At 40.6% G+C, this 21,034-nt stretch overlaps 1 protein-coding gene across 1 annotated transcript in view; it reads left to right on the top strand.

Annotated features, from left to right (window-relative positions):
• CNTNAP4 (contactin associated protein family member 4) overlaps positions 1-21,034 on the top strand; it is a 283,814-nt gene that overhangs the window by 53,854 nt on the left and 208,926 nt on the right. The window contains exon 2 of the mRNA XM_056848494.1: positions 7,639-7,749. Coding sequence (XP_056704472.1) covers positions 7,639-7,749 — 111 coding nt within the window. The remainder of the gene's footprint in view (positions 1-7,638; positions 7,750-21,034) is intronic.

Raw genomic sequence — 21,034 nt, 5'->3', positions numbered from 1 at the left:
CCCTGCAAACTACCTTGGATTCCTGGAAGTATCCAAATATCAAAGGGCCTTTACTCTCTCATGTTTCAATGCCTTACCTTCAGTTTTCCTGGAAGGCAGGTATCTCCATACTCCCTTTCATCAACAATTATGCCCATGCAAAACAGAGAAAGTGGAAACAATAGAACATGTTCTGCTGCAATGTCCTTTAAGAACATAAGAAAGGCCATGCTGGATCAGACCAAGGCCCATCAAGTCCAGCAGTCTGTTCACACAGTGGCCAACCAGGTGCCTCTAGGAAGCCACAAACAAGATGACTGCAGCAGCACCATTCTGCCAATAAAGATCAGTTCACCCTTCTACAATGACATAAGATCTCAGTACATTCTCCCCCCTTCTACAATGACATAAGATCGCAGTACATTCTCCCCATATTGTCATCCTTTCCTGGGAGATCAGAAGAAGCTAAAGTTTCCCTTCTCTTAGCAGACTTTTTTCGGGAGAAAACCACTCAAGTAGCCAAATTTTGCCTCCAGTCTAGTGGGATTCATAAATGGCTTGTTGAAAACCTTTCTCCATAGAAGATCTTTCCTCCTCTTCTTCAAATCATCCCTCCCAGAATCATCAACTTTTTATTATTTTATTTTATTATTTTAACCTAACTTTGATTTTTATTCAGAGCTAATATTGTATTGAAATGAAACTTCATTGAGATTGACAAATGAGTTTGACACCCCTGACCTAGATTCTGGTATTCCCATGAGCTGATGTTGTGCTCATTCGGATCATTAGAGAAGGATTCTGTGCTGGTGGTATATCTAGAAATGTTTTTTAGAGGAGTGGGACATGAAGGTAGCTACAGAAGTCTCAGGAGGTTGATCCTTTTAGTCAGCAGGTTTACTAATGCTGAACGTTGCTAGGAGTTAGTCACTAAACTTAGAAGGAGGTCAGTAAAATGTAAGTGATAGTTCCTATCAGAACTCCATCTTCTCTACCATCATTTTTGCCCTACTTCTGTTTTTGCCTTTTGTCTTTCTTCAACATGTTGATGATCAGCAATGTACTGCATGCTAGTAAAATAACAGTGCATTCCTAAGGAGAGTTACTCCATTCTAAGCCCATTCATTTCAATGGGCTTAGACTGGAGTTACTCTCCTTAGAAATGCACTGTAAGGCCTCACACACAAACTCAATGGACTGAGGTACAAAATGCCTAATGTAAGCCTGGACTTGTACTGCATGTGGTTGGGCATTTTTAATACTCCCCACAGTAATAACAAAAATCCTCCAAACCCTTCCTATATGAATTATCTAGAAAACAAACACAGCAGGGAGAAAGGTTCACCAATCTTTTATGTAATGTTTAATAGATTCAAGCTGTTTAAAACAAATACGGGGAACATTCACAAATGAAAAAAAAATCCTACCTTCCAGGTTGGAAGAGTATCCTCTCTAGAACCATTCCAGATAATACTCTCTCTGATGAATGTAATAGTAAATAAAAACCTTACTACTGATGGATATTTTATACATTATACATTAAAATGTCTTATTGGGCATATTTTTCCTTCTAAAAAGATTTATTATAATCCTCTAGAGGGTTTTAGGGCACCATACATTTATTTTTCCTTCCCTCTTATTGTCACAAGAATCCTAGGTTGACAGAGAATGACTGATTCAAGGTAAGCTTTCTAGTTTGTGAAATTTAGGGCTTAAATATTAAATACTATCTTTAAATATGTTTAAATACTACCTTTCCAGATTAATTGTCCAAGGAAGCAATTTCAAGGTAGCATTCAACCATCTGTCTTACTACTTACCATTTTAAATGTCAGTATCTTGTAATCTCTTTTGTGATGTTCCAGGTTTGACATCAGCTATTGACCTCAGTCATCAGGACATTTTAAATTTGTATCTGTAATGTCACATGATGCAGTATGTATTGTTTTATCCATAGTATGGCACTCTGGGTATAGATTTTGTTTTGTTTGAATATTGTTGATGCCAATTCTTTCAAGCAAAAGTAGCCCTTCTGTATTCAAAAGGGGAAAAAACCAGCTAAATCATCTCCTCCATATTTTGCATATAAACCCTTCGCTGCAATGTGAGAAATCTAGTTGTTGTTTTTTCAAATTGCATTAAATCTGCATTGGGATTACAGTGTGCTAAGGAATTAGGTTTCAGATAACTTTAATGATCCTTAATGTAGCTGATGGGCCAATATTTATTTATATGTTGATCCAGCCCCGTTCGTGTCTGCATCTTACCTCCCTCAGGCCTTTTCTTTTAATTGCATGTTCAGATCCCCCCCCCCCCCAATGCAATGCTCTCTTTTAATTTTCCTCTTTTGGCTTGCTCATTTTCAGACATCTGGTTTTTAAACTGCTACTATTATAAGTAAAGTCAATATACCGCTCCATCAGCCCCTGGCACCACTGGTACCACAAGGAATTGTCTGCCTTCTTTTTTATTCTTTTCCCTCAAGACTGTTTGAGTTAACTTTGCAACCTGTTCACTCTTCAGGCCTGAAGTCTGCAGTTCTGTTTCTGTTTTGCCACCAGTGCTTTGCACGTTAGCATCCCAATGAGCCACAGTACTTTGTGGAATACATATGGGCCTTCTATGCATGGCAAGTTTGCCTTGGATTTGCTGCTTTCTAGATGCACATTTTCCCAATTCAAATTCTCAAAACACTATGCACTGGGGTTTGTTGCCTCAAAGAAATTCCAAGGGTAACCTTTGTGATGCATATTTTGAAGCTCCTGAACTAGTGGGGGGAGTAGTCACCAATGTCATCATTGTTATGCTGCTTGTCACCCCCCCCCCCCGCTTGCCACATGAGTCCTCCCCTGAAAATGCTGCTTTATAATTGGCTGTAGTGTATTTTTTTTTAAAAAAATCAACATCCCCATGGCAGGAGTCTTTCATTTGAGCTGAACCAAGTAGCCATTTTACAGTCAAAGCAGAGAAGGACACATATAAGGGGAAGGAGGCAAATCAGCCTGGCTGTGTTCCATCTGGCTGAGGACTGAAACTGAATACTCACTGGGAAACTGACCAAATAAACATCATTGTAGAGCTCCAAGAAACCAGCTGCCCCCCCCCCGTTTGCTTCTTAACCCCTTGTATTAAAATAACTCTACATTTGCAATAAATGCATTAAAAAAACTTCCAGTGCTCCTATTTCCTTTGATTAGGGCTGTTGATTCGGTTTGTACAAACCGAAAAACCACTGAATTTCCCCCAATTCGGTGGTTTTCAGTTCAGGACGAAGCGAATTTTAAAAAGGCGTAAATAGAACAAGCCGAATTCGGAGAGTTTGGGTGATTGCTGAATAAATTCGTCAGGTTCGGCATTCCCCCGAACCTGCCTTTTCCCGCCTTTAAAGATCCCCCCCACCCGGTTTCCTGGGACTCCTGGGAAACTGGGTGTGGGAGGGTCTTTAAACTGCTCCGTGCTACCTGCCCAGGGGTCTGGAGAGGCGGCAAACGGAGGACGGTCAGAGCTGCTGTTTCGCGGCTGGGCAAGCGTGTTGGAAGCCTCAGCAACAGCCGAAAGGCCCACTCGTCAGCTGGTGAGCAGAGAGGGTGGCCTGGGCGGGCCACGCCAGACAGGCAGGGTGCAGCAGCAACCTCAGCCCCCCCGTGGTCCCCCAGCCGGGGCCTCATGGGAGTGTCCGAAAGACCCGCCCATCAGCTGGTCGTTGGGCAGTGTAAACACCACCCCGCCCGGCTTCCCAGGACTCCCAGGAAACCGGGCGGGGGGTCTTTAAAGTGCTCCGCGCTGCCTAGGCAGGCAGCGCGGAGCAGTTTAAACCCCCCCCCGCCGCCCGCTTTCCCAGGAGTCCCGGGAAGGGGGTCAGTGGGTCTTAACTGCCCGACGACCCGCTGATGGGTGGGTCTTCCAGACATTTAAACCAAATTTGTTCAGGAATGCAGAATTTCCCGCCGAATTCGGCATTCCCGAACAGGGGGGTTGGAATTCGGCCGAACCGGACCCAAGTCAGGCCGGGTTCGGCCGAATCCGAACCATACCGAATTTTTTTTTTCAACAGCACTACCGGTGATCTTTAGCTAAATGCTGAGGGTTCCTGGATGGATTCCCCTCTTTTAGAGAGTGGGAGTGTGGAGGTTTGGCAGGGCTTGTGAACACACACACACAATCTGCACTCTTCTCTAAGGCTGCCTTTGTCTCCTACGTCTGCCTTTGACTCAACCCATATTGTAGAAATCCAGAGGAGGAAGAAGGAGTTGGTGGAGTCAGGCTGGGCACTTTGGGCTCAAAGTGCACCACTCCAATCCCAACGGGTCTCTTGCCCTGTCCTGCTGCTGCCCTGCATCTGTGCTTAGCAGCACTTTTCAATTTCCACACTCGCAGCCTGTAGCTGGTGGGAAATGCTTCACACAAATCTCTGGACAGAAGGGTGGGGGCAGCCAAAGCCATGTCCAAACTACATGGGAGTGCAAGGAAGAAGCCTTGGGCACTGTGCCATCTGCAAGATGCAAAAGCCCACAGGGAAACTCAGCAGCCAAGCCCATAGGAGCAGCCAAGCAGCCCCCCCCACACACACACACTGCATTTGAAAGAAAAGCCCGTGTGGCTGTGGTGCTGCAGGGAGCAGAGAGCGATTATGAGCTACAATTTGGACTTACAGATCTGCAGTCTAATTGTGGCTGATGGCCAGCACTGGGAAGAATCGCCCTCTGCTGAGCCCAGGTTGTCGACGGCTTTCAGAACTCCAAAGTCCCCCAAAAGAGGAAGGGAGCAAGGACTTGGAGTGTGGTCTGTTTTGTTTGTTTGTTTGCAAGTGCAATATGAGCAATTAAGGGATGAAATGTAATTACAGCCTAAAGAATAGAGCAGCTTCAATGACATTTTATTGTGTTATTGCTAAAAATGCACTAGCAAACAGACATAAACAAACAGGCAGGGTGTGGCTCAAGAATGGTGATGGTCATGCTGTCAGCCCAGCTCTGTTCAATTCCGGCGGCTTGAAACTGTCAAAACACTCACTGTGGAACTGACCAAATAAGCAGCATTCCTTGGGAAAAACAAAAATGGGATCAAGGGGAGGGGTTGGATGAGGGCAAGAGAAGCGAAAATGGGCATGGGGAGAGAAACCCAAAGTTAAACCTATGCACAGAAGTGGCATCAATTTGAATGAATGTGGGGAGAGAAACCCAAAGTTAAACCTATGCACAGAAGTGGCATCAATTCGAATGAATGTGGGGAGAGAAACCCAAAGTTAAACCTATGCACAGAAGTGGCATCAATTTGAATGAATGTGGGGAGAGAAACCCAAAGTTAAACCTATGCACAGAAGTGGCATCAATTTGAATGAATGTGGGGAGAGAAACCCAAAGTTAAACCTATGCACAGAAGTGGTATCATTGAATTTAAGCCTATGCACAGAAGTGGCATCAATTTGAATCAATTTGGACTCGAAGCGGGTGAAAAAAAATCACAGCAAAACAGCATCTTGAAAACATAGGGAAAGCACAAGGTAAGAGCAAAGTGAATTATGAAGGTTGGAGAAATCATGCATAATTCCTATGAAGCCCTGAAGTAGTCCAGTGGTGATTGCAAAGCTAACTTCCCATGCATAAATGACCATGGATCCTTTATCCATTCTGGATGCCTGTAAATCATAATTTGCGTAAACTCTTATTTGCTTCAGCTGTTCCCATATACAAGGGATAAATTTGGCCATTTATGCAGAGATATTTAGGTTGCAGTTCCTGCTGGACTACTTCAAGGCTTCCTTTGCATTACTCATGATTTTAGCAACCTTGAGATTTGACTTTGCTCTGGCCTCATTCTTCCAGCGCAGTACTAGGATCCTGTTTTAGAATGAATTTAAATACCCCTTCGAGGCAAGACCAACACAAATATCCCCCAATTCCATGCATAGCTCTTAACTTTGGGTTTCTCTCACCACACCCATTTTGGCTTCTCCCTCCCACGTGTCTGTCCCTCCCATTCAACCCAGCAGAAGCACATGCAGTCCCTTTAAGAGCTGACCCACCCCTTCCAAGTAAAGTACAACAAGGCTGCATTTTCAGAGGTTTGAGATATCTTGCTGGACCTTTTAAAACTGATTTCATCTCCCACTAGCACCATTATGGGCAGAGAAGAAATAAATGTAAGAAATAAACACGGCATTCAGAGAATGGATTAGATTTAGCTGCAGGTAGAGTGAAAATTTGTGGAAGGGACATTAACAATCTGAGATATGCAGATGACACTACATTACTGGCAGTACTTAGTGAAGACTTGAAATGACTGCTGATGAAGGTTAAAACAGAAAGTGCCAGAACAGGATGTAAGTGGCTCCTGCCCAGAAGAATATCCAAGAATGACTGCTCTTTGTAAACACCTGTAAAACTAGCCATGGTGAAGTGATTTGATTGAACATAACCTCTAAACAGAAAATGCAAGCAACAGTGTTTGAAAAAAACAACAACCCAGCCTTAATAGTTCTTATCATGATTTGTTGAATGAAGATAATTGTTTTCTTTTAACCTAAATCCCTAAGATATTACTGTCATGAAAAAATGCTCAATGGATTAAAATTAAATCCTTCTTTAAAGACAGATGCAGTATTGTAAACCCTTCTAGCATCACTGAAGACAGCTCTTGATAGAAGGTAGGATTCATCATTGACCCTCCTTGCTGATCGCAGCTAGAGAGATGTCTCTTTACACTTGCAGCCATTTCCAACCTATGGGTTCCTTTATAAACTGTGATGTTTTACGTAATTTTCCTGCTTTTACTAAACAACAGATACCAGCAGAGCATAATCAGGGCAACATTTCCTTACATTTTTGTGTTTCCATTCAGTCTTCTTTCAGCTAAAACTAGAGCTTATATTGATTCTCAATTTATTTTTTTGCAAATATAAATGGAGAAAGAACACTTGTCCTGTTTAGCAATTGAGCTGGAAAAGGATTTAACATCCCAAACTATTGATTCAAATCTGCTTGCTTATGTGCCATTGATTGTGGACCGCTCCTAAATCCTATTTTCTGAAACACTGTGATTTCTTTGTATAAAAACCCCAAGACTTGCATACTAATAATTGTCCAGTAATGATTTCATGTCCCTTCTACATTTCAAGCATGTACCAAATAAAACACACCACCAAAACAAAAACAAAAAAACCCACCACCCTGGCAGAACAAAAGAAGTCTGTGTAATCTATTCTTAATGTAGACTTTTAATTTTAAATGAATTCTAGAAATAAGCATTGGTTGGAAGTATGATAGTGCAGCAGAACATAAAGCTGTATATGGTATAGCTTGGCATTATTCAAGCTAAAGCTGTACTGGCAGGTGTCAGTTGCTGCTGTTGTAAATAGCAGCTGGTGAGCTCCTGACCATTTATCAACCCTGTCTTCAAAGTAAGGTAAGGACAAGGGGGCCCAGAAGGAATCAGGGAACATGGTAAATTGCAGCATGGTAATCTGAAGAAATACTGATCAAATAAAAAGTGTCTTCTCAGTACTGATACACATAATAGAGCCAAGATGGACATTATGGGGATGTGAACAGGAAAGCAAAAGGTCAATTCCGATGCTAACCAGTGTTCTGTGTTAGTTACAGTTTTCAGCCTTCCTTGTTTAAGCGAATGAGCCTGAAGTGTGTTGTTTTTCTCTGACAGATAATTGTGATGACCAACTGGTGTCTGCCTTGCCTCAGTCATCATTCATCAGTTCCTCAGAGCTGTCCAGTAGTCACAGTCCAGGATTTGCAAGGCTTAATCGAAGAGATGGTATGTCTTCCCTCTGTTTTTTAATCTTAATTTTTGTATGTTTGCTGAAAAAATTCATTATGCTGGATATTGTCGCTAAACCCACTCTAGCCAACATTCTGGTTGCAACATTCTGTACCAAATGTAGTAGATACAAAACCAACATGTCTACCTGAAGCATAAAAACCATAAAAACTGTGAGAAAGTAACAGACTTCCAGGTAATGGGAACTCGGTGGAGACTTAGAATATCCTAAGGTTAGGAGCCTGTCCTATATTACACCATCTGATAGGGCAGATATATAGAGAGGGACAGAAGGATGGTGTTTTTCTCAGTTCTTTTGAATCCCTTGCTCAACCTGTTGCTGTGATAAAAGTATGCTTGGAAACGTTTTACTTCTAATAAATACCTTTTAATTTTTAATGCAGACCATAGTTCTCTATACCACATAGACCTCCACTAGCTTTGAACATGCTATTGTAAAACAGGGGGGCCGAGGAGGGGGGTAGGCTGGCAGTTGGCAAGCAGCTATTTCTCCATAAGAGATGTAAGGGATAAGAGGTCAAGTCCTCTTATGGATTGAGAGTTGGCTGAAAAATAAGAAGCAGAGAGTAGGAATCAGTGGTCAGTACTCACAATGGAGGGATGTGAGCAGTGGGGTCACTCGAGGATCTGTGTTGAGGCGGGTATTTTCAATCTGTTCATCAATGACCTGGAGTTGGGGATGAACAGTGAGGTGGCCAAGTTTGCAGATGACCCCAAATTATTTAGGGTGGTTAAAACAAAATCGGACTGTGAAGAGCTCCAAAAGGATCTCTACAAACTGGAAGAATGGGCATTAAAATGGCAAATGAGATTCAATGTGAGCAAGTGTAAAGTGATGCATATTGGGGCAAAAAATCCCAACTTCATATATATACTGATGGGATCTGTGCTGTCTGCAACAGACCAAGAAAGGGATCTTTGGGTTATAGTGGATAACTCAATGAAGATGTCAACCCAATGTGCGGCTGCTGTGAAAAAGGCAAATTCCATGCTGGCCATAATTAGATGAGAAATAGAGAATAAAGCTGCTGCTATCAGACTGCCCTTGTACAAATCTATGGTGGGACCACACTTGGAATACTGTATACAGTTCTGGCCACCACACCTAAAAAAGGATATTACAGAGCTTGAGAAGGTGCAGAAAAGAGCAACCAAAATGATCAGGGGACTAGAGCAACTGCCCTATGAGGTGCAGTTAAAACGCTTAGGGCTGTTTAGCTTGGAAAGAAGGTGGTTAAGGGGAGACATGATAGAGGTCTATAAAATTATGCATGGTATGTAGAGAATGGACAGGGAGATGATTTTCTCCCTCTCTCATAATACTAGAACTTGGAGTCATCTGCTGAAGCTGGAGGGTGAGAGATTCAAAGCAGATAAAAGGAAGTATTTCTTCACACAACTCATAGTTAAGTTGTGGAGCTCCCTGCCCCAGGATGTGGTGATGGCGGCTAACTTGGAAGGCTTTAAGAGGGGAGTGGACATGTTCATGGAGGAGAGGGCTATTCATGGCTACTAGTAAAAATGGATACTAATGATGCATACCTATTCTCTCCAGGATCAGAGGAGCATGCCTAATATATTAGGTGCACTGGAACACAGGCAGAATAATGCTGCTGCAGTTGTCTTGTTTGTAGGCTTCCTAGAGGCACCTGGTTGGCCACTGTGTGAACAGACTGCTGGACTTGATGGACCTTAGTCTGATCCAGCATGGCTTTTTTAATGTTCTTATGTTATGTTCCACTGGCAACCCCAGGCAGTATCTCATCCCCGTGGTGCCCAGAAGTGGGGTAAGCTGGAGACACCGGGGCAAGGCCTCAGGATTTGAAAGGGATGCTGGGGGGGGTATCCTGCAAAGAGAGAGAGGTAACCCCCTCCAGAAGAGGTTGAGAATCCCTGGGAGAGGGCAGGAGTGGAATAGGGTCTGTGAATCTGAGCAGGCCCGTTCCACCACACCACCAACTACGCACTACTACTTGTACCATGTACTACTTGTACCATGTACAAGTTCCCATAGTTTTCAGCTTCTGTTTCCTGCTGGTTTCTGGCCAGCATGTTAAGTATATACAGACTCTTACAACCATTCAGAAATCCAAAGGAGAAAAGACAATTGTTATGATTATTGGGTGGCAATGGGTAACATGTAATTAGTGATCCACTGAATCCTAATGTCTTCCATATAATCTATAATAAAATAGGTTTTCATAATATCTTTACCCTTCACTGAATAAAAACAAAATTGTGTTAATAATGAAAAATACTGTGTTGCTACAGAATTCTGAAATAAGGTCATAAGCAAACGAGCAAGATACAAAGAAACCTTACTAAATAATGAAACCGTTTGTTCAACTATTTGTCATATGGATGTTTAGTATCAGTTGGAACAGCCTTGGCCTCTTCTGTTAGAGGAAGATTTCTTATGCTGGAGGAAGGTTTCAAATTGCATCTAATGGAGCCATTATTTATTAAAGCTTTTAGACATATAGGTAAAGGTAAAGAAAGTCCCCTGTGCAATCACCGGTCATTACTGACCCATAAAGTGATGTCACATCCTGACACTTACTAGGCACACTATGTTTACGGGATGATTTGCCATTGCCTTCCCCAGTCATCTACAGTTTACCCCCAGTAAGCTGGGTACTCATTTTACAGACCTCAGAAGGATGAAAGGCTGAGTCAATGTTGAGTCAGCTACCTGAAACCCTTCCATCAGGATCGAACTCAGATCGTGAGCAGAGCTTAGATTGCAGTACTGCAGCTTAACACTCTGTGCCACGGGGCTCTTATCTAGACATATACTGTATACATAAAATCAGGTTGCCCTTACCTAAAACAGTCTTGCAAATACCTTCACAATAGTTACTAGCCGATAAATATTTTCATTAGCCCAGTTGCCTACATATATCTATTTTAGTTATTATTAGATATTATTAATTTATATTTATCTTCAGGGTTATTCCCATAGCTCCCTCAAGGAGGCAGTGGTGACACCTTTCCTGAAGAAACTATCTCTAGATGATAGGGATCTAGGCAATTACTGCCCAGTATCAAACCTTCAATTCCTGGGAAAGGTGATTGAGCAAGCAGTAGCTAAGCAGCTCCAGGAATTCCTGGATGAAACATTGGCTTTGGACCCTTTCCAGTCCAGTTTCAGGCCTGGTTTTGGCACTGAGACAGTCCTGGTTGCTTTGATTGATTATCTGCAATTACAACTTTACAAGGTGGCTCAGAGCTGTTGATCTTTCTAGACCCGTCAGCTGCTTTTGACACAGCTATTTAGTTCTATTGACTAGGGCTGTTGATTCAGTAAAAAACGAACCAGAAAAATACTGAATAAATGCAAATTTGGTAAAATTTGGGTTCAGGTTTACTGAGTCTGCAAAATCCAGGAGGTTGGCAAAGCCAAATTTGCCATTCCTCAAAAAGCCGGATAAAAATCTGGCTTTTTTGGGAATGTCTTTCTGTGGCTCTTGGGGAGGCACTTTTGCAGGTAGAGGTCCCAAATTTTCAGGGTAGCTAGAAGGGACTCTCCTTGCAAGAACCCCCATGTTTGGTAAAGATTGTGTCAGGGGGTCCGGAGTTATTGGGTCTGGAAGGGGTCACCCCCATCCTCCTGCATTGAAATGCATTGGCAAAGTGGCTGTGTTCAGATGCTTTATTGTGATGTACATTGAGATGTATCTCAATGGAGAAGCTGGGTTTTAAATGGTGGGAAAGTTCACCCCATGCCTCCATAGAGATACAATGTATCCAGATATATTGTATCTCTATGGAGGCACGGGGGGGGAACTTTCCCACTGTTTAAAGTCCAGCTTCTCCATTGAGATCCTTTGAAAATGAGGGTTATGTGGCTGTGTAAAACTGGAACTCAGTTGTGGCCATCTTTTCTAGCACTTGATGGGCAGTAGACTTCATCAATAGCCTTGAAGAGTGGCTTGACCCAACTCTTGCCTTGGACAAACAAGAGTCCATGGTGATGAAAACCGCATGTTTGACCTATAGTCCTAAATGGTCTGGGATCCTCATGGGATCCTCATGCCTTTGGGACCACTTCTCCCAGTATGACCCCCCTTTGGTCTTCATCACTGGGCCTACTGAAGGTTCCTGGTCCAGGAATAGCCCATTTGTCATCCACGAGGGCAAAGGAGACCTTGGTAGCTGCCCCTGCCCTCTGGAAGCAGCTCCCAAGGAAGTTTGTACCCTGTGGGATCTCTTAGAGCTCAATTGGGAATGTAACACTGCCTTGTGCAGCATTTAATTAACCACAGGAATGGGTGAGCAGGCTGGCTGTCTAGATTTGTTCCAAAGCTGATGATCAGTTGAATTTTAATTAGAATCTGCTTTTATTGCATTTATTTGTATTTGTAAGTTTTATTAGCTGTTCAAGTTTTAATGGTATGTTTGTGTATGCTGTGAACTGGCCCGAGACCTCTGCAGGGGAAAGTGTGTGGGCTATAAATCCAATAAATAAATATATATATTTTTTGCTGACTAATAAAAAAGGAATAGTCACCAATGTTGATCAAGTGAGTGCCCTAAAATATCTGATCCAAAAGACCAAAGGGGTTTCATAACTTTTTTAAAAAAATACAACTTTTCTCTTTGTAAGAAATCATATTTTAAAGTATAATTCCAGAAATTTCATCACTTCTTCCTGCATCCATTACTGTGCCTTTATTTTTAAATCTATACTAAAGTTATATAATCTGTAGGAAAACACTGAGAATTGATGGCAGGTGTTTTACCATGTTTATGTATAGCTATTCTATGAGATGCCTACTCTTCATTATTTAATTATTGTTAAAATATTGTTTCAGATCTGTTTAGTTTAAAATTTTCTCCTAAATCACCCTTCCAACCTTCTCAATTGCGGAATATCTACTTGACTCAGTTTAATACACTTAGGAAATGTATGTTAGATTCTATTTTTATGTTTAATTAAGTCTCCTGAGCACCCTTAGGCCTGTTGAAGGAATAGAAGTATTTAATCTATGTGAAATACTAGACATATAATATACTTTATTCCCTCAAAGTGTGAATTCAAATGAAAAATAGCTCAGAACAAATAGCTAGAAGCATATGTATCTAAATGTAGTGCTCGCTATTTTTTTAAAGTGGTCACCATTTGACAGAAAGAGGCAATTCTTCCATTCTACTTAAAATGCACTTGGGGAATACATTTCTCCCCTAAACTTTGGTAGAAATAAACAAACAAAAAAACCTGATTCCTTTTCTTTGGATTACAATTTTATATAATAAAAATACTGAATTACTAATAATGAAACATTTATTTGGAAATTCATTGAAATCAGTGGAATTTAGAGTCACTTTACACAGTTGTGATTAGTATATATTTATAATCCATTTCCTTTTGATCCAAGTGAGTTCACAGCCAATCACAGTGCTGCTATACTCTGTCACTTTTATGCATATGTAAAAACAAAAAAGGGGGGAGGAGAAGGTGGGGCAGCATCCGTGACATAGACATCATGCAGTGCTTCCCTGCACTCCCTCACGGAACTTATCGCACTATTTTGGAAAGTGTGAACTGGTAATGAAACATCTTGGGAACAAATAAATAGTCTGGCAAAAGAGGCAGAGTGCAGTCAGGAATTTTGAACACAAAGCCAAAACTCACAGACCGACTACGATAATCAGCTGTAATTGCTTGATGTGGTAAGGGCCTGAGAAAAAGCAGCAAAATGAGAGAGTTATATTAGACAATGAACCATTTGCCTTTCCAACTAGGAGGATACTGGACATTGGTGAACCTCAAGACATTTCACCACCTATCAGTAGTAGTACACAACACTTAAGTTATGAGTCACTGCAGAGTCTGAAAGTATAGCACAGTAAACTATTTCCAGAAGTTTAGCCATGTTTGTTGCTAAACAACAACAACAACAACAATCTTCTGATACCTTAGACAGTGATCTGACTGTGCTATGTATGTGTGGGGAAGATTGCCTTCCTTCCCTAAATATGTCCCTGTTCTGAATCATGGTGGCACTGTACAGAGATTTCCCCGAAAGTTTTCTGTAGTGAGGTCTCGAATTAATATATTTGATTTATTTGGCTCTGTAACATTGCCATCCTAAGCATAGTTACTGCCTTCCTTCCCTAAATATGTCCCTGTTCTGAATCAATGTGGCATTGTACAGAGACTTCCCCAAAAGTTTTCTCTAGTGAGGTCTAGAATTAATATTTTTGAATTATTTGGCTCTGTAACCTTGCCATCCTAAGCAGAGTTATACCTTCGGGTTAATGGGCTATAGGATATTTTGTTTTATGCAAGGGCATGAAGCCTGGGTTTTTAATATCCTTTAAACTCTGACCTAAGACTCTCGATGTCTCCATACCAATTGACTGATCAAACCTGTGATGATTTATTTTACTGTTTCATTACCAGGCAGCAGCAGCTGCTTCTCTTGCCTATACTGAACCTTAGCAAAATATTTGTGGGACCAATTTCATAAGCTTGTCTCTACTTATGTGTAACCTTCACTCCCATCTTTGACTACCATTTCATTTCACATGGATGACATTGACATTTAGTATAAACCTGACCTTGAAAATCAGTAGAACAATCATGTAAGAGCAATTTGAGAAGAACAAAAAAAACAACACCACAATGACATAATAAACCTCTCACTGCACTGTTTACTATACTTCTTAAAATGATTGATTTCCTCTTATGGAATGAAAATGGTTCTCTATTGGTAAAGATTATCACAAAGATAGAGAGGTTTCTTTTAATAAATAGAATGGCCTCAAATAGGTACACTCAACTTTTCACATCAATCGTTTCCTGAAATCTTGTCACCTCTTGCCATCTCTTGTCTCCAAAAGAAAGAGAACAAGGGTGGTTAAGCATAGGGACAATAGTTTAGTGGTTGAGATAATAATGTATGCCTTCAGAAAGTGAGAATACTACATGTTTGAATTATTATTCCCAGTGATCTTGCATCATTGATGTATGCAGTCTGCGTAAACATAGGAGTGCAAATTCCCAGAGGCAAGCTGTAACTTGTGTGCAATTGCAGAATGATGCAAAATGGACAACCTAAGCTTTTCCTGGATCTCAGCCTAGTTAATCCTAGTGGAGAGTGTTTATATATGTTATATTCATGTAACGTAATAATTCTGTTGGACCATTATCTCTGGTTGAAACAAAGTAGTTTAATGATGAATTCCTGTTGCAGTTGCATAACAGGACCAAGAGGTTTTAATGGCAGCTGTATTGATTTTTGGGATTTTGGTTCATAATTATGTTTTCTCTGTTATGGCTTTAAAGGCTACTAAAGTCAAAGAGCTCCTAAAGCTATGCAAGAAAAGCTGAAAGTCCCTGGAAATATGGAATTTTCATTAATATCTCAGTTTTACCTCCTAGGAAAGGCAGAGCAAGTACAAGACATGTTTAGGGTCTAAGATTAGTTGGATCAAAATTGGGCATGTAAATACTTCCTGGCACACACAGAATCTTACATGGGAGCAGATATCAAAGCAGAATAATGGAAATGTCATATTAATTGATTTCAGCATGAAACCAAAGTATTTTCCAACAGCAACGTACATTAATGGACATTAGAACTTACTGCATAGCCATCCGATGCATACCCCAGCTTGTTAAATTTCATAATGGGGAAAAATAACATGACCACATGATGGACCCAACAGCCATTTGTCCACAAGGCCAGCTGTAATATTTACTAGACTTGTTATACATACTTTACAGTTGTGTAAATAAAAGAAGGTTGTGTATAAAATACACATATAAAAAGTGTTAAAAAATGGATGGGAAAAATTTTCTGTGTTAAGATATTTGATGCCCACAGCAAGCTCAACAGTCCAGATCAGGAGCGGGGGGTGGCCACCTCGGCTGGCAAGCCCGCAGCATGCTCATCAGCCCAGATTGGGACAGGGTAGTGGTGGTTGCCTATGCTGGCGAGTCCACAGCGGGCTTGTCAGCCCAGATCAGAAGCAGGGGTGGCTTCCTTAGCTAGCAAGCCCAGTGCGTATATCACCTTCCCCAGCAGGCCCCGACTTTTGGGGTGGTGGGGGAAGGTGATCCAAGCACTGGGCTTGCATACATCACTCTTCCCTGCCGCCCCTGACTTTGGGGGCAACAGGGAAGGACAATCCAAACACTGGGCAGGAGCCCAGTGCATCCATCACCCTCCTCCTCTCTTCCTGACATCCAAGCACTGGGCTTCTTGGCCCCTGTCTTCCGATCCCCGCTGCCTGCAGGCTCAGACCTGCACATGGAGGTCCCAGCCGGCAAGTGTCATGGATTGGACTATCCCCACGGGCCAGAAACAAAAGGGGAAGCAGGGAGTGGCTGCCTGCTTGTGGGCTGGATAACAACACTCAAAGGGCCAGATCTGGCCGCCGGGCCTTATCTTTGACACCCTTGACATAGAGTCTGCCCTCTGAAGCTACAATTGCTCCAGAGTCTCTGTAGTCTGGAGAACAGTTATACATTTTGCAAAAATTCCAGGCCCCACCTGGAATTTGATAACCCTATGGTGCATAATAATAACTGCATGATTAAAAAATAAAATCCTTGAATTTTTTAAATGCAGTAAACCAAGGCTCTGCAGTGTTTTGATGGAAACCATATTTAGCAAAGCAAACGTGAGGCATCTGCAGAAAATGCAATATGCTGTAAATGTTACTTACAGTGTGATTCACATTTCAGTCTTGCTGAGTATTGTCCATTATAATTTGTCATTAAGCTTAAGAGGCTATAATAGTGTATGAAAAAAGGATCCAAATATACACACATACACAATTTTCAAAGTTAAACGTATCCTACTTACCAGAGCAGTAGATATACACAGTTCCAGTAAAATTGGTGCTATTTAATGCAAATATGAATCCTTGAAATCCTGATTTGGCTTTGGAAGCTTTATAAACATAACAATAATTTGAGAAATGACAAATAGTATGATTGTTGTATACTCAGAAAATAATGCCTTGTTTTTCCAAAATGTGATATGTTTTGCTTTGAGAAAAGTAACTTCATTTTGATTTTGAGATTTGTTTTGCTTCCTGTTAAAAAATAAGTTTTGTGGAATAACATGAAACAGAGATAAATACTCCTTATCTTTATGGATGTGTAATGTTTGCGGAAAATTTAAACTCCTTCCCTCCAAAAAATAGTTTTGTTGTTATGGAAATCAAGCTACTTGCAATGATGTTTGGCAATAGTTATCTCTTACATTAGTCTAGCTCAATTGCATTTTCTATTACACTTTTAGCATGATCTATCAGTACAGTGAATGACGAGAATCATACTGTTGCCAATGGCAATCTAAAATTGGCTATCCAGAAGTACATTCTACTTATCCCATTTCCCAGCTTTTGGACTGCTTACTTTAATGCATTTTCTCAGCCAGAAGGGTTTCTTTATTAATACTGTTGTAATGCTATATCAACTAGAATCCATGAATTCATCATGATTCATGAGGCATCCAATGAGGTTACAATTCTTTTTGGTTTGAAGGAAAAATTATGGCCTATGTTAAACTTGGTTTTTCCTAATGAGAAGTTTGAAACATGATATTGTTGGAACTGAAATACAGAATGAGAACTGAGGAATGTATTTACGTAATTGGATGTTTTCTACTTTTGTTTAGGTGAGTGGGTAATTTCTATTTAAAAAAAGATTCAGATATGCCTCAAAGTTATATTATCACAGCCCAGAGGCTTGCATTCTAATTCCATTAACTTCTGCAGTGGTTAATGAGTGGAGGAAAATAATTTTGTGTATTTATAAATACTGGGGGGGGGTGTATTCCAGAATCCCCAAGCTGAAAATATACACAAAAATCCCTGTTTGGGTCATTATTGTAATTTTCTGGAACAGTTACACAAATCCAGGATTTTTAGGCATTATGAAACTCCCCCCCCCAAAAAAAAAATTCTATGTAGTGGTTAAGAGTGAACCAGGTTTGATTCCCCACTCCATGGTGCAAGTAGGGATTTTGACCTCCTAGTCTGCCACCTTAACCACTACACTATGCTGGCTCCCTACAGAAGAGACACAACAGGGATGAGCATCTAATAGGCTCGCAATTGCAACAGTAAGAAGATGTTTATGGGGACATAAGGAACATTCTGCATTCTCCTGTAATCCTACTATGAACAACTCATCCTATCTAGCAGTTAATATATGATTAATGTCTGAAGTATGATTTTAACTGCAAGGCAGTGAAATGGAAAGGAGAAACAGGGTTTCAGTTGTAACAATGGAGGAACACAATCGACTCAAATACAGAATTTTCCTATGCCATTTTTTACTCTGCTATCAGGAAGCAACTCAGAGCCAATACATTTTCAAAATAATATTGCAAATATGAAAAATGTTTTCAAATGACATATTCAGTTATTAAATAGTTATAAAATAGCATTTCATTTAGAATCCAACACCAAGTCTCCTACCACATTGTCAATTTATTGCCATTTGAAATTGAAAAGCACAATATCTTACATGTCATATCAAATCAATACAAGTGCAACTTTACAATTATGTGGCCCAAACACAACTATCAACTGTACATGAACTTTAAGAAATGCTTCACAAAAATACTAGATAAGTTCAGTATTAATTAAATATACTATAGAAAATGCATCTCCAGATCTATACCAAAATATGTAATCTTTGGTTAAACAACTGCTGTATGTTTTAAGTACTGGTGTTCTAATTCATTTCTGCTACAGAACAGTTAAATAAAATGGTCACAGCAGCAGTTTGGACAAATAGTTGTTAAGCAAAATGGACTGAAAATACTTATTAGGGCTGTGCAAAAAAAACCACACAGGTGAAATTCGGGTTTGGGTTTATTGGGCCCGATTTTTTCCAGTAACCCAAAAGAAGCTGAATTCCCCAAATATTGGAGATGGTGGCTCAGTTTTAAAGTTTGTTTTAAAAGCTCGCCAAACAGCTAATTATGTGGCAGTACCAACAAACTGTATTTCTCAATGTAACCACCTTTTAACCCTTTTATAAAGGGTACTTTTTAACCTTTCCATTCCTTTTGTAACCTTTTGTAGTGTGTTTGTATGCCAATAAAGAGATGATGATGATGATGATGATGATGATGATGATGATGATGATGATGATGATGATGATGATGATGATGATGATGATGATGATAAGCCGAATTCCCATACCGCTAAACATGGGAATTTGGCTTTTTTCCAGGTTTCCCAAAACAATTCGGCTCAATAAAGCCTATGGGGCATTTCATGGCTTTTCACAGCTCAGGGGGGAGGCACTTTTGCAGGTAGAGGTCCCAAATTTTCTGGGTATCTTGAAGGGACTTTCCTTGCAATAACCTCCAAGTTTGGCAAAGATTGGGTCAGGGGTTCCAATTTTATGGAGTCTGGAAGAGGTTGCCCCCACTCCTTAGAGAAGCAAGTCTCACTAATTGGAAGTTCTCACCATTACAGACAATGGGTATTTGTTTTGTGAAGCTCCTGTGGGGGCATTGCCTGCTTCTGATAATGGTAAGCACCTGAACACAAAAATACTACACAGATTTTCCAGGTGGGGTGTGTGTGTTTCATAATGTCCAAAAATCCTGGATTTGTGTAGCCATTTTGGAAAATCATGGTGATCTGAAATAGTGATTTTCATGTATATTTTTGGCTTAGGAATTCTGGAATGAACACTCTTAGAATTAAAAGTTTTTAACTTTGGTTGGATCATGCCCAGAATATTTCCTGGAAGGAACTGAATGGAAAACAGGACACAAGATCAGTGTTAGGTTAATTTTATTTGCTGATGTTTTACTTGGTTGACTGACTGTGTATAAAATCATGATTTCTGAATGTGTTTGTCAGTTATTGCATGCCAATATCCAGATGGAATTGGCTAATGTTTCCAGATGCAAGTGGTATCAGTTTACATCTATAATAATGGGAGGTAAACTGTGTTCTGTTTTAAATCACCATTCAGTAAATGAGGTTATCTCCCTTCCTCCACAGTTGGAATGGTCATGCTCCAACATTTTATGTTTTTTGTCCTGTTCAACTGACTGCACCATGTGGCATGTGCATGGTTCCAAAGTCACTGAATCAGCTCTTCCATTATGATGCACACATTTCCAGAAGGGTTACCATCTGAAAAGAAGTCCACAGCAGGTTCAATTTTACGTAATTGGGCTTGAACTACTGACTGGACTGGACTTGTTTATGTTGTGAATAAGTACAACTATAAAGAGGGAAAGGTGCATCGATATATAGAGAACTGATGGGTATCACTGCTACCAACAGAGCTATTATTTTTCTTTATAACTTGGCATTCTAGAAATTCAGTCACCTACCAGTGGATTAAAAAGTTGTGGATTTCTCTTTCTGGTAGGGTACTAGCCAGCCTCCTAGCCATCTTGTGGACCTTAAGTCCCAGGAACACTTTACCAGGTACTTGAGCATTCTTCTCAAATTGGGGCTGTAATGAATGAAGAATAAAATCTGCCAGATCAGTTCCCCTTGCTTAAATAAGAATGTCTTAATGGTAACCCACAGTAAATAAGAAGTGGCGCAGAAGATAAAGATCATAATCCACATCTGATTGAGGTCAAAGGGAAAGCTCCAATTGATTTTAATGTACTGCAATAAATGGAAACTGCTCTAGTGTTATCCAAAAAGTCTGTTCTATTGTAAATCTCAGTGGTATCTAGGGGTGTACATTTGCTAAAGCCAAACTGAACCCCTCCCAAAAAACTTTTTGGTATTTTTAGGCTCGGGGGGGGGGATTTACTGGTTAAAAAATGGTAACAATTAAAGGGATCTGAAAAAGGGGATCCCAAATAATGCTGAATTTTTACAGCATTCTTTGGGGCCACTCTGGCCCCATTACCATTTCCCCCTCCCTCTCCCTCTCCTCATTCCTCCCCCTTTAATTAGCTGAGCCAAATAGCCAGTGCCTGATGCCTCCAAACTCCATGTGGAAATTGGAAGTGGCAAGCAGAGGTGATCTGAATGCCACAGTGGTTCAGAACTGAATGCTGGGCTATACACAGCCCAGCCTTCAGCTCGGTGCCACCTATTTTTCAGGTTCAGGTTTAATCAACCTGAATCCATTCTATTTGGATTTTCGGATTTTTCAAAAATTTTCCAGGTTTATTATACCTGAACCCGAAAAATACAGATAAAAGGTGCACAGCCCTTTTATTGGTATTTTTCGGGTTCAAGTTTAATAAAGGTGCACAGCCCTGTCCAAAAAAATTGGTACAAGATGTTTTACAGATGGTATTTT

Source organism: Euleptes europaea, chromosome 4 (genome assembly GCF_029931775.1).
Source record: "Euleptes europaea isolate rEulEur1 chromosome 4, rEulEur1.hap1, whole genome shotgun sequence".
In the NCBI taxonomy this organism is placed as follows: domain Eukaryota; kingdom Metazoa; phylum Chordata; class Lepidosauria; order Squamata; family Sphaerodactylidae; genus Euleptes; species Euleptes europaea.
Note: the sequence above shows the minus strand (reverse complement) of the source record. Positions and strands in the feature narration are given on the sequence as shown.